The following is a 15,156-nucleotide window of genomic DNA, read 5'->3' as shown; positions in this document are numbered from 1 at the left end:
TGCTACTACAAGGGGAAAAAAAAACCCAAACAAACAAAACCAGAAGTGATAAAATAGTGAAGAACTCCAGAGATTTTGATTTTAAAAAACTCAACATTTTTCTTTTAGATTATGTCACTATGGTTAGGTTTTAGTTCCATTTTTTTAATTCCCACAATGGAAATTCCTTTAGGATACAACTAAGATTTAGAGTCTATATCTACAGTTAAAGTAGATAATTAAAGTGTCTCTAATTACCATCAGAACAAGTTTTACAAGTTTTTTAAGTAGCTCCATGTAACAGCTGTATGATTAGAGAACATTAAAGTTTAAACTCTGAATTGTAATCAAAGCAATTTTTCCTTTTAGGTCCATTATCTCACTACAGGGTCAAAAAGGCTGTTTAGCTCTCACCTTTCCCCAAATGCATTAAGTTTATTCCCAAATGAGAATTTTCCAGAGTTAAAGCTGTTTTCTCTCATTCAGAATAATAGTGCTGTAAAGTTTTTTCCCCAAGTACTTTCATGATATACATTCAAAATCAATTAGAGCAGTTTTCTTGTATTTCAAGTATAAACAAGAAACACACAAAATGCCATTACAGAATAGAGTTTTAAACACAGAAATATTTAAATGTTTAAAAAAATTAATAGTTACAACACCCACAGCTGTTTGATGCTGCTAAAAAAGGAACAGCGAAAAAAGTACAGTTCAATTTACATTCCTGTACTTCTGATTCTCATCCTCTTGTAACATATTCACTGACAGGAAGATGATTTCTCAAACAGTATTATCAGCAGAAGCTGAGGAAACTCTCACCTTCAAGAAATGCTATCTAAGTTCTGAAAACACAAATATAGGCTTGGCACGGAGTGGCTTGAGAGCACTCTTGAAGAGGATCTGGGGATATCAGTTGATAATAAACTCAACATGAGCCAGCAACGTGCACTTGCAGCACACAGCTGCCTTCTGGACTGAGCTGCAACAAGTGAGATCAGCAGGACACGGGAGATGATGTTCCTCCTCTGCTCTGCTCTCATGAGACCCCACTTGGCGCACAGCATCCAGTTCAGGTGCCCTCACCATAAGGAGGACACAGAACTGCTGAAACAGGTGCAGAGGAGGGACACAAAGAAGGCCAGTGGTCTGGAGAACCTCCCTTATGGGGACAGGCTGAGAGAGTTGGGGCTGTTCAGCTTGGAGCAATGAAGACTCTGGGGGGACCTTACAGGGGCTTTTCAGTACTTGAAGTGGCCTACTAGAAAGCCAGAGGGGGACTTTTTTAAAGGGCTTACAGTGAAATGGTTTGACATTACAGAAGAGTATATTTAGACTGGATGTTAGAAACAAATTCTCTACCATGAACATGGTGGAATACTGGAACAGGCTGCCCTGGGAGTTCCTGAATGTTCATGCCCTGGAGAAGTTCAAAGCCAGGATGGATGAGGCCTTGAGCAGCCTGATCTAGCAGAAGATGTCCCTGCCTGTGGCAGGGGGCCTGGAACTAGATGATCTTCAAGGTCCCTTCCAACATAAGCCACTCTATTAATCTAATAATTCTATTAATAAGCACATTTACCAGTAGCTTGTCTTCAAACTCTGGAGACAAGAACTACCCATTCTGTCCACAAAGTCACAACTCAACAAGGAGCCTCTTTTCAAATGGCACTTGTCCTCCCAAACAAAAATATTCCTTCCATGTTTTGAGAAATGAAACAAATTTGCCTTCCCTATTCCAACTACAATCCACATTTTTGAAGAGCAAATGATTAAAGATCAATACAGCTGAAGATCTCATAAATCTCCTGGTTCCAGTAGACAGAAAAAAAAACCTTAATAAAATTTTGAGTGAAACTATCATGTAACATAGAATCGTAGAATCAACCAGGTTGGAAGAGACCTCCAAGATCATCCAGTCCAACCTAGCACCCAGCCCTACCCACTCAACTAGACCATGGCACTAAGTGCCTCAGCCAGGCTTTTCTGGAACACCTCCAGGGACGGTGACTCCACCACCTCCCTGGGCAGCCCATTCCAATGCCAATCACTCTCTCTGTGAAGAACTTCCTCCTATCATCCAGCCTATACTTCCCCCGGCACAACTTGAGACTCTGTCCCCTTGTTCTGTTGCTGGTTGTCTGGGAGAGGCAGCTACTCTCTTCACAAGACAACAGGAACATGTTATGCAAAAACTCCTTAAGCATTAGAGATGGGTATCCTGAGCAATCAAGCCATAAAAACTCCATATAATGAAGATTACATGGATCTCGTGGTTGTAAACTTTCACCTAGTAGCTAAACACAAATTCTCCTGCACACACATAAATCAAAGCCACAAAATACTGAGTAGCTTTAATGACAAGTAAGATAAACCATATCTAACACCAACAAAATTAATAAGCTCCATTCACAGCATAAAAGGGCAAATCCATACTGAATGCTAAATCAATCATTTGGGTATATGGAGGTGGGACAGGGGTTACTTTTAACTACAACAAAACCTTACTTTTCCACATGATATAAAGGCACTTGTCCTTTTTAAAGGGCATTGGTATACCAATGCCAACCTTTGAAGCTTACACAAAGGTTCAGTCTTGTAATGTAAGAGATATTACTTGGGAAATAAACCCCTAACCACCAAACAGCAACCCCACCACCCCAAAACACTACACACAGCACTTAATGGTGCTTTGCTTTAGCAATCATCTAGAAGAGAATCCATCTGTGCTGTGTGTTCCCACTGTGAAATACCACATCCACATCTGAAAAGGGAAACTCCCAATAATCAATAAAAAAGTTCTGCACTTTAAAGTTTTGCTTTTCTAAACAATCTTAGAAGCCAACAAATTATCTCAAGTGCAGATACAGATTCGAACAAAAGTCCTATTACTCACTACAGAAAACAATATTAGTACTGAAGAGTTAATTAAAATCAGAACTTTGTCTTGGTCTCAGTATTACTCACCCGTTTTGGCCCACTAAAAATCTTCCTGGTGTTTTCCTTAGTTTTATCACCTTGTTTATTTGTGGATTTCTTATTGCCTTCAGGCACAACAGATGCATCCTCTGAAAATTCCAGATCTGTAAAAGGTAAATATAAACATGGAACAGCTATATTGAAAGCTGCTGAACTGCTAGAGCATTTCTTGCATCTAACATTTTCACATGTATAGATTCTGAAATTACAGAATAAACAACTAACATTAACCAGAAGACTTCAAAATTGCAGTCCTAGGTGGGGTTTAGGCTTACTGACTGGACTGTCACAATATAAAGAAGGTACAAGGTACACTGTCAATCATGATAGCACCTTTTGCCCACTTTATACCCCTGTGAATCCTACATTACTTTTTCTATGTGCTTACTTACAGCTTACTGTTACAGTTCTGAGCTCAGAAGAATGGTATATGGGGTTCTTCAAAACCATGAGGTTAACAGATTGAGAAAAATACTTCCCACTACAATTACAGAAAAATATTGCCCACTACAATTACAGAAATCAAGAATTGATCCTTCTTCACTTCTCATGAGGGCAGACTGTTTATAGTTGCTTATTCTGATAAACAGGATGTAAAAAGATATAAACATGGTAATGAACTCAGAAAGAAGCCAGTTAGAAGGAGCTTCAGAAACTGTCTTTCAATGTACTCAGTTTTCGTCCTTAAATCTGCAATTCACTGATCTTGTTAAGTTCTTGTTGCTCTTTAGGAAAACAAAATAAGCCCAAACCCCTATTTTATCTTATTTCAAGCACTGGAGACCAGCTTATGTTGTTCTACTTGGCACGAGTCAAAAGTCACCATACACCTTTAGACAGAAATGAAGACAGGGACAGAGAAGCACTGTTTAGAATCATAGAATCAACCAGGTTGGAAGAGACCTCCAAGATCATCCAGTCCAACTTATCTTCCAGCCCTATCCGGTCAACTAGACCATGGCACTAAGTGCCTCATCCAGGCTTTTCTCGAACACTGAACTACTCCAGAGAAGCTGCTGCTATTTGAAAAGTACGCTTCAAAACCACAGGCAGGTTGGATTAGTTACTCTAATCCCAAAGTGCATTCACATCCAGTAAACAGAGTAAGCCAAGCACCTAGGTAAGGAGGCAACTGAAAGCAAATCAGGCAAGTAAATTTCTAACAGCACTTGGCAGAACACAACATTTAACTAGTCTGAAGAAGTATTATTAAAACAAGGCTCTCACATTTCTTATGTTGCAGTACATCTCAACAGGCTTGGCAGCACCAAAACAGGCAGGATGCCCACTGCAAGATGCCTACCAAAACCAGTTTTCAGTTCAGTTCTACAATGTCAGCATAAAGCTTAAGAACACAACATAACCAATCTCTCTGAAAATAACTAACTTCAACAGATATTTTGATAAAGTTAGTTTAATGGTGAAAAAATATTACAGACTAGTTCTCATTAACTTAAAAAAAGCAAAACTACTTCCAAATCTATATAAAAGTCAACTTAGTCCTGTGCTGGAGCTTGCCAATTAAAGGAATCAAATTAAATTGCTTTGATATGCATCCCTACAGATCCAAAATTAGTTCTGAAGTAGCCAGACCCCAAATGCAATTCTCAACTGGAGTCAAACCAACAGAATTGGATCCTCTTGTTGTAGCTTAAAAGCCAAAAGTAACTCATATCAACATTTGAATTCCACCCATACTATATGATCCTGAACTACTTCATTTCATTTAAACAATTTTAAATTCAAAGAAACTTCTTGACAAAAATGTTTAAACTTCTACTTATAACACTTTTATGATAAGTTTTGTAAGATGGTCTGGAACATCCATATTTGAGCAATGCTCTCTGGGGACTTCCAGGAATCCTAAAAGCACTCTGTTGAAAAACTCTTACCAGATTTTTAAATCTAAGCTAAATAGTGTGGGGGAGAAGCTTTGTGTTAATATTACCTGAGCCAGGCAAAATAAACAAGTAGTTTGCTAAGCAGTGACACTAATGAAGCTTGTTTTCCACCATCTCTCTTGTATGGATACGTACCCCCTTCTCACAGAAAAGATAAGTAAATTGACCTTTTTCTGACATGCTGCCATATTCAGTACTCTTCTTCTCTTTCCAACCATTTTAAAGGCATTTATCATCCTTGAGGTAATTTGCATGTCTCAACTAAAATTGGAAAGATGTTCAAAGACCAACTGGAAAGCAACTCCACAGTAAATTTACCTGGGGGGGAATCAACTCAGTTTTGGTTTAGCCCCCAAGGCTATTTCTGCAAAAGATTCTTAAGTCCAAACAGGGCTCTGCCTCTGAAGACTTTGATGTGCTATTAAATGGCTTACAGTATTTACCCAACTAAGGTGATCTAATTTTTAAGAAGATGAAAAGGAAAAAAAAAAAAAAAAAGCCAAGTTTGCTTACCAGAAATTAACTGAATGCCAGATGCTAAGACACAAAAGCTATGTTATTGTCAAAAAAAAAGAGTACAGCAATCTCGTTTTGGTCACTGAAATGAAAATTAATGTATGACGAGAAGTTTAAGTTGTTTGTCAGAATTGATTTACAAAGCAAAAGGCTAAGCTGTAATACTTACATTGCAATAACAAAATAACTGATACTATAATTTAAATCAAGAACACTACAGTTTACTGTTGCTATAATGCTTCTGAAAGAAGATTAATCAAACAAAAGTGAGTATATTAGAGAGGACAGAATTTCGTACCTTTCTTTAGCAATAGCGTTCAGGGCAACTGCTGTATCCTGTTATGTCAATCTACATAGCAATATGGTAATGTTTAGTTTCAGTCAACACTTCATTTTTTTCTTCTTTAATTTCTATCCCTTTTTACAGTAATTTTATTGTCATTGACTGTTGTGTAAGGCAAATAGAGGCCTAAACATGCCCTGTCTTGTCCAGACATGCTTTATGCTCTCCCTCCTTCTGCTGCTGGGAGAAGCAACCGTGACAAACGCCTGCACCACCATGTGCCTTCCAAACTTGTAAACAAGGCACCTGCACATGTTTATACACTTGTGTTCTGCCCTGAAAGGGTAAAAGTAAGCCTTGACTTCACCTAATGTGGTTAAGTTTGGCTAACTGCCATTCTGATTGGCTCATCTGTGGCCAAGGAGCCATTAGTCTCAGGATACATTAATAAAAAGAGATGAGCAGGCAAACACAATGTGCTCTGCCTTACTGTGCTTCTGCTTCACTGCTGTCTGTCCTTCCATCCTGCCATGCTGTACCTGCTACTTGCAGACCATGCCAAGTCTGGAGTCAAAGAAGAGCCAGGATCAAATCAGAGATTGTCTGCCTCTCTCCCAGCACCCTGTTAGAGCCTGGGAAAATCTAGAAGACTCAACAGCTGACAAGATGCTGACAGAACTCTGTTCAAGTGTTTGGGTACTGTCTGGAAACTATCTCCAGGAATCTGGAGATAATATTTTGTGAGTAAATACTTAGAGCCTCTCTCTAGCTGAATCCAAGTGCCTTCTAATTTAAGCAGAAAGAAGCTTCTCAAGTCTAGTGGGCAAGCGGTACAATCGACCACAAGGACCTCTTTCCAGTTCTAGTAGTTTAATGTTTGTTGTATTATCGCTAGTTATTTCTTAAGTGTTCTGTCTTTGCAGTTTCCTGGACTGGAATTCAGAGAGGCAATCTGTCAACCTGAAGATGGAATGCTGGATTTTTATCTGTGGATTGATTCATCAGCACAAGAAAGAACAGCACATACACAACTCGGGTACCATGAGTACCTCCCAGTACTGTTTCTAACTTACAAGAAAAGTTTTACCGTGCAAGATCTTCCAAAAGATTCTTCTGAGGCTTGAATTCATAACTGGTTATTTTCCATGGGTGCAGAAGTATTTTTTTTTCAGCACCTTACAACAACATTACATTTTTAATGTAATCTCAGGCAGAAATCTCAAAGTAGTGGATAAATTCTTGGACTCAGCATAACTGTATTTAAGGTCCTTAATGTGTTTCGTTTGTGTAATCATGATGCTCAGAGTTCTCTGAGAGAAGACAGCATGAAATATATCAGGGAATCCTACAGATTTGAGGACATCAGACTCCCTAAACAATGTGCTGCAACTTAGGGAAATAACTTCATGTTACCTTTCCAATTTTCAGAGGAAAGAATTCAAGTTACCAGACTACAGTAGCACATAATAAGAATCAATTTCACAAAGGGGATGCAAAATCAAGGGGAAGCACCTCTCAGTAGGAGGGTTAACGCTTATCTGAGAAGTGTATTAAGAAACCAACAAAATACAAATTTACATCTATCTGTGATATGCAAATCTCTTAGGAAAATACTTCAGATAAATAATCTGTGATACCTCAGGGTATAATGGCCTCCTTGCTAAATGCAGTGCTGCATACAAACTGTAGATGTTTTGAGATTCCAGAGGACAGGAGCTGAAAGGATTATATGATGGGTCAGCATCTCAGCTGCATTAACTGTCTAAGCAACTTTTTTTCTTTAGCTTAAATGGCTTAACAAAGACTGATCAGAGAAAGGGACTCAATGAAGTATTTCATAAGCAGGCCCTGTAAGTTAAATTCATTTCCTAACAAGGTGGAATGCAAATACTCCACTATAATAAAGTTTTGTGAAAACAAATCAAAGAGTTAGGGTATTGTTGTTTGAAAATACTGTCTTCTCATGTAAGATCAGTATCAATGTGGCCCTTTTAGCATCTATAATAAAACCTTGCAGTTATATCCACCTTTGAATAAAAGGCTTACTGACAACTCTGGGTTTAGGGATTATTATAAACTAGAACACTTTTTCATATTAAATTTTATTTCTGGATTATATCAGCAGCAATTTGCATGAAAAAAACCAGTTTCTCCAACACTGTACGGCTAGACTCAAGTACTTCCTTCTCCCCATCATGACAAAATCACAGAATCATTAAGGTTGTAAAAGACCTTTAAGATCCAAATATAGCTTTAAGTACAAGCATAACCCAACTACCATGATCACTAAACTGTATCCTGAAGCAGCACATCTACACACTTAAGGAACACCTCTGGGGACAGTGACTCCATCGCCTCATTGGAAAGTCTGTTCCAATGCCGCATCACTTAGTAAAGAATTTTTCCTTCTGTCAAATCTAAACTTCTCCTGGCACAAATCAAGCCCTTTTCCTCTTGTCCTACTGCAAGTTATTTGGGAGAGGAGACCAACACCAGCCTCACTACAATATCCTTTCATGTAGTTGTAGAGAGCAGCCAAGATGTTCCCTCAGACTTCTCTTGAGACTAAACAATCAGAGCTGCCTTTCCCACTCCTCATGTGACATGCTCTCCAAATCCCTCAACAGCCTCATGGCTCTTCTCTGGACACCTTCCAGGATCTCAATGTCTTTCCTTTCCTGTAGTCCCCAGAACTGAACACAGCACTCAAGATGTGGCTTCACCAGGGCTGAGTACAGGCATATAATCACTTCCCTACTCCTGCTGGACTCAATGGTATTGATACAGGGCAGGAAGCCACTGGCCTTCTTGGCCACCTGGGCACATTTGATGGCTCATGCTCAGCCATCCACCCACCAGCATCCACAGATACTTTTCTGCTGGGCTGCTTTCCAGTCACTCTTCCCCAATCCTGTAGTGTTGCTTGGGATTGTGATGACGAAAGTGTAGGACACAGCATTTAGTCTAGTTAAACCTCATTCCACTGACCTCAGCCCACTGATTTAACCTCTTGATTTGATCTCTCTGCAGTGCTTTCCTTCCCTCAAGAAGATCAACACACATCTTAAAAATGTAACAGCTTCAGTTAATGGATAAAAACTTCCCAAGTTTCATGCTCCAAAACAGAGGATGAAAAAAGTTCCCTAGAAGAGTGGCAGCATTTCAAAACACTTATTTCCAACATGCAAGATTCTTGAGCATTAGACTTTTTTCAGCAAGAAAAGTCATTCCTTTTCTTCTTCACCAAAACACCTCAAACTTAATCGAAGTCATTACACAGGACCAAAATGATCACCAAGCAACTCTTAATTTTTCAAAGGCACTCAAACACCAAGACTTGCTCAGCAAATGAAGAGTTCTACTCCTGTCCTTGTCTGTGTACACACAAATGTACCACCCATGCAGAAGATGGGCATATCTGAAAAATGAAAACAAAACCAGAAATAGACTGACATGCAGAGGCAAACCCAAAGCCACTCATTTGACTGGCACTTCATGGGTCACCAGAGTCTCTCCCTTGAGCCATGCATCCTTGCCTAAGATAGAACTTAAGAAAAGTCCAAACTGTTCACAACCGCAGTCAAAAATGAAAAAAAAAAAAAAAAACCAAACCACCAAACCAACAAACCAGAAGCCCAACTGAAAAAAAATTTACAAAGGTATTTCATATATGTAAGAGCTGCCTCAACTTTTGCACTCTCCTTTGTAATCCTGGGTTGATATGGAGCTTCAGCAGAAAGATATCTGCCTTCCAGGCATAGGTATTGTATATGCTCATTTCACCAAAAGGTAGAATCCTTTGTTCCAAACAAAAAAAAACCCTTCTACCTCTGGCATGAGATCATGATGTATAAAGCATACTTCAAGACAGCTATGAAGCACAGTCAGGACCACAGCAGAAATATGCAAATTTAACTTTCAGATTTCCAAATCAGTATTGCACAAACTTGTAGGTATACCACAAAGAAGAACAAACACTACCATTTAGTTGACCTTTAAACACATATTACAGAAGAGTTCTGCTTACCTGCATTAGTAGTGAGCTGGCTATCCTGGGCACAGTTTTCATTGCTGTCAGAGGTCGACTGTAGCGAAGACGATGGTGTAGTTCTACTTCGTTTTTTGTTAGCTTTCCTTTCTGCTATCTGCCACTCTTCATCTTCATCCTCACTTTCACTCAAGTCATCAAACCCAAAGTACTTGATTTTGTAATTGGAACTCCCAGAACTTCTAGAGGCGCCTTCATCTCCCCCTCCCTCATCTTGATCATCAAACCCAAAAAACTCTAATTTGACATCCTTTTTGGATTTGGTATTGCTTGGTCTAAACCTGGTTGTAGTTTTTGTTGTAGCAATGTCTGCTTTTTTTCTTAAGCGTCCAGCTTCTCCCAAGTCTGTGGGGGCTGCTGTGGTAAATTCATCGATTCTTTCCATGGTATCCTGTATGGTAACATTACAAACTGACAAGCAAGATGGATGTAGAACAGTGTAGTCTCTAGTCCGTCCAACCGTCCCTCTAAAACTGGTCCCACTACTTAAAGAAACTTTTCTTGCTGGGTTCAGACCATCATTATTTGATTCACTGTTTGCTTTGGATAAAGTCTGGCTAGTGCCATCCACTAGCTTGTCGAAATTTGTTGCCCCCTGTGGTTTTGCTTTGTTGGATCTACAATATGTCCTACAGTTGCTGGGCCTAGGAATAGTTTGCACAAGTTCTTCACTAATGGCTTCCTTTGGATTTTCAGTATCTTCTTTTTCACACTCCTCATCCTTGCTCTTCATCTCTGAGAGATGCTCATTGTCAAAATCTAATATATATTCTCCAGTTCTGGTGTCTTCACTTTCATCCTCCCATTCATACAAGTGAGTTCTTAATGGCCCCTTCATCTGAGAGATTTCTGATGGAGAGTCTGCTGGTTTTCCGATGTGGGAGTCCCAAGAATCAGACAAGTCCTTGGCTTCAATGCTGTATCCAGAAGTGTCTGTGGTTTCAGCATTGGTTTTGTTACTGTCTTCAGCATTCTCATAAACAAAATGACTGTTCTTCTCATTACCATCATTCAAATTCTGTATTTTATCTGGAAAAAAAAAACGAAACAGATTTATTACTAAACAGCATTATTAAAGTAAAATAAAACCACTCTTGGAGAAAATTTTGACGAGTCACAAGACAACAGCAAATATTCGATATCCAAATGACCAAAAAAACCCTAACACATTAGAGAAGTGCTTATCCTCCTCATTTACACTTCTTCAGCCTTTTAGCTTAACATTTTAGATAAAATAAAATCTTCTATTTCTAGCAAAAATATAAACTAATTTGAAATAAGTGGCACTTGCAAAACACATGCATCACCAAAACAAGCATAGTAAATCTCAGATAAAACCACTTATCTACAGTAAAAAAGGAAAGTCTGAAAAATTTTCAATCACATGAATGTTTCACACACCAGCAACCTTAAGGGAATAATTAGAGATATGAATGATTATAAAGCATTTTCTAGCTACAGACAAAAAAGACAAGACATACTTTCTGTATGCAAGTAGTAAGTCTGGCAATTTTTTTTTCTTCTGTAAACATACCCCTCAAAAACTCCTGTTTACATCAAGACTACTGCAGCTATATTTTTTTTACTGGTTCAAATTTACATTTTATAACTCAAATTTTATTGTCTGATTTGCTTCAAATTATCTGAAGTAATTTTTGCTTTTGCACAGAGCAAGAAGAGGTAATAAAATCAGAAATACAAAACATCACAGGATCACAGGACATCAGGGGTTGGAAGAGACCCAAAGAGACCGAGTCCACCCCCCTTGCCAGAGCAGGACCATACCATCTAGCTCAGGTCACAGAGGAATGCACCCAGACAGGCCTTGAAAGTCTCAAAACATGCATAAAATCAGTGAACTAGCTAGGTCTGCATGTATTTTTAATACTGTAATATACATTGTAATAGCCTCCTGTAGCCAGGAAAGGAGATGCATGGGTAGGTTACAGCTGCTCTTTTTGGTCTTCTAGAAGGTTCCCCTCTGGACCTCTTTACTCAAAATTTAAATCAGCATGGCCCACAGAACCTACTGACGAAGTTAAGCAAATGTGCTGAAAAGTATCCCATAATTGACTGCTTAACACAGTGGGAGAGACTAAATCTTGTCTCCCTTGTACATGTAAATCAATGAAGATAAAAATCATCTTTGCTCAGGTGGTTTTCCTGAATGCCCATGGATGTGTACTGAAGTGAGAGGCAGAGGGGCAAAAGCCCACTGCTGCTGGCGCCAGACCTCCGCAAGGCACAAGGACTCCCAGAATGTGCAACAAAGATGTCTACACATCATCTACCCTGGAAAAGGAGGATGGTGTAAAAGGCTTCTGGACCATGCAACAGATTTGCCCAGATGTGTATTTGGTGTATGGACAGGTAAATGGCACAAGATGGGGCAGACGTCCTCCTCTGCACTGCCCTCCTGCAAACACAGGAAGATTTCTCAGGAGGCTACATCTGGACAGATACCTAAGACTATGACTAAAATCTGTAGAAAAAGACCTGAGCAATGCCTGCTTGACAGAACAACTCACTAAAAGAACTCCCACAAAAAACTCCACTGAAGACATCACTCGCTGGAAACATCCCTGGGTAACACAAACTGAAAAGGACTTGGACTCTGGAAATTCCTTCTCTTCCCCACCTCTGGACAGTAATATAATCCCTTTCCTGCTCTTCTCTCTTCTCATTCTCCCTCCCTTTCTCTTTCTTTGTTTCATTCATTTTATCCTTTCATTAAATAGTCTCACTTTTTATATTTGGTCTTGCTTGTACCTTAATTCCACAAGATGAAAATATGTAAGAAAAATCTCTCTCCTCTGGACTGAGACATTTTTAGTCTCTCTCCTCTAGACCAAGACACACAGTAAGGGTACAGCTACTAAACCCAGCAAAAGTAATCCAGTAACAGATTTGTACTAAAAACGTTACAGTCTCTGTTATGAATGTTATCCTAAGTTTTGATCAATCTATCCTGAACAGAATGGCATAGAACTTCAGCAACTGTTATTTTATCTTGCTGCTCCAAATTAAAATCTTTGGATTTCCAGAATACAGAAAACTCAATTCTTGTTACAATTTTAAGTTAAATAATTCCCAAAATGTATATTTTTCACAAATAACTTCTACAGATCTGAAGAACAGCTCCCAGAAGTTACTCTTACACTTCTCCAATCCATAGCCAAACCTGTGTCTTATGCAGTTAAAAAGATAAATTCCACTGTAAGATATCAGTTTTTGTAAGATTTGTTTCCAGCTGACCAGCAAACACATTATAATAATGCCAGAAAAAACAGCATGAAATATTCCACCTGCTGTCTTCTAAACTCATAAAGAAACCATGCCCTTTGGTCTACCTAAATATCAACACTCCTCAGTAGATTTGGTAGCAGTTTCATGAAGATTTCATCTGCACCTGCCTTACTCTGTTGCTGCATCTCATACACGAAGATACCCAGAAACACAAATGTGCTATTTCCTGGAAAAAAAAAGAGCAGAAATTTCTTTGAATTTTCCCAGACAGCGAAACCAAACACATGAACTGAGGTAGCTACCATTACAATTAACACTTGCTGCACGGGGCAGGGCAAGTTAAGATATGAAGTCCAGAATGTAGAAGACTCTAATGCACACAAGAGTAGCACATGATGAGACAAAACTGGAAACACAGGAGCAACCCAGACAGGGACAAGTAGAAAAAAAAGATGCTAGAAGAGATTGTCACAAGGTATGGGTACAGAATATTGAAGCAGAGGTTCCACTGGCAGAAGGCAACTCCTGAGGTCCAAGTTTATTAAGCAGAAATGCTTAATAAACTCATCAGAAAAAGGAAGGTGTTTAGCATCCTTTAGCACTAGTCCTCACTGCATTAAACTTCATCAAATACCACTTACCTAAATGGCAGAGAAGTTTAATAGCACTAAGAGGTTTCAACCTTCTTGATGGGTAAAGTGAGTGGCAGTGCTACAGTCCAGGGCTTTTGGGCAGCAGATAGAGGCAATTCTGCCACTTACTCTGCTCTGGTTAAGACCTCACCTTGAGTACTGCAACCAGCTCTGAACCCACAACACAGGAAGGACGTGGATCTGATGGACTGGGTCCAGAGAAGGATCACGGTGATCATGGGGGATGGAATGTCTGCTATGAGGACAGGCTGAGGTTGCTGGGATTGTTCAGCCTGGAAAAAAAGCTGTTCCTTACTCCCATACTGGACACCAGCCCTTCCTTCTTACTGAAAACAAGGTGCAGCATAGCACCTTTTCTTGTTGGTTCCTTCACTGTATGGAAGAGGAAGTCATCATCTACGCATTCCAGGAACTTCCCGGATTGCTGGTGCCTTATTGTGTTGTCCCTCTAGCAGATGTCAGAGTGACTGAAATCTCCCATGAGCACCACAGGCTGTGAACGCAAAGTCACTTCTAGCTGCTTACGTAGGACCTCTCATCAGCTCCATTCTTCTGATCAGGTGGTCTATAACAAAACCCCTACTGCAACATCACCTTTCCCTGTCTTCTCTTTAGTATTAACCTATATGTTCTCCACCAGCTTATCATCCTTCACCACATGGAGCTCCACCCATTCCAGATGGTCACTGATGTAGAAGGTAACACCTTCTTCCCCGCCTGTCCTTCCTAAAGAGCTTGTATCCATCTATCCCTACATTCCAGTAATGGGAATCATACCATCAAGTTTCAGTAATAGCCACTACATCATGGCTTTCCAGCAGCAAAGTGCCCCTTCATTCAACACCCAAGCTGCATGCACTTACTTAGGAGCACTACAGCTGGGCTGTCCATCTCAGGCAAATCCCCCGTGATTTCCTTGGGGTGTCTTGATGTGTTGTCCCTGGCTTGCCTCAGTGTAACAAGTTGAGAGTCCTTACTCCATCCCTCTGCCCCAGCCCTGCTGCCCCACTGTGTGTCACAGACAGGCATGAGATTTTTAACCCTTTCCCCCTTCAAATCTAGTTTAAAGTCCTACCAATGAACCCTGCCAACTGCTGACCCAGATCCCTTTGACTTCTGGAGGTCTTTTCCCACCTAAACCATTCTACAATTTTCAAATTAAAACAGCATCATCCAAATGCTATCCTTGCACATATATGAACTTTTAAGGTGTAAGCAGAAACATTCTAGTAAGAGGAATCACTACCATGGAAAGTGTTGCAGGAAAGGTGTTTAATTCTAGCTGAAATTCCTCAGGGAGGCAGAACAAGTAAGATCACAAACTGTATCTAAGACTTCTGAAAGCCCAGCTGAGGTCTGCCATACAAGTTTACATACTGTATCCTGAAGTAAAGATGATCAACACATTGAGCCTGGAGAACAGACTGAAGAGGCCAAAAAATACATTTTGGTGATGCACAGCAGTAGCATGTACAAAAAGGGGGGAAAAAAAAAAGAAACAAAAAAATTGAAATTATGAAGGAATCTGTCTCCAAAGAAACTGTTATGAAAAGG

General features: G+C 39.7%; 1 protein-coding gene across 2 annotated transcripts in view; it reads right to left on the bottom strand.

The window, feature by feature from the left end:
* Window positions 1-15,156, bottom strand: part of WAPL (WAPL cohesin release factor) — an 80,721-nt gene that overhangs the window by 46,830 nt on the left and 18,735 nt on the right. For both annotated transcript variants that reach the window (XM_064145115.1, XM_064145114.1), the window contains exons 3-4: window positions 9,683-10,732; window positions 2,944-3,059 (exon numbers count right to left, since the gene is read on the bottom strand). In XM_064145115.1, the coding sequence (XP_064001185.1) occupies window positions 2,944-3,059; window positions 9,683-10,732 (1,166 nt within the window). The remainder of the gene's footprint in view (window positions 1-2,943; window positions 3,060-9,682; window positions 10,733-15,156) is intronic.

Source organism: Pogoniulus pusillus, chromosome 6 (genome assembly GCF_015220805.1).
Source record: "Pogoniulus pusillus isolate bPogPus1 chromosome 6, bPogPus1.pri, whole genome shotgun sequence".
NCBI lineage: Eukaryota > Metazoa > Chordata > Aves > Piciformes > Lybiidae > Pogoniulus > Pogoniulus pusillus.
Note: the sequence above shows the minus strand (reverse complement) of the source record. Positions and strands in the feature narration are given on the sequence as shown.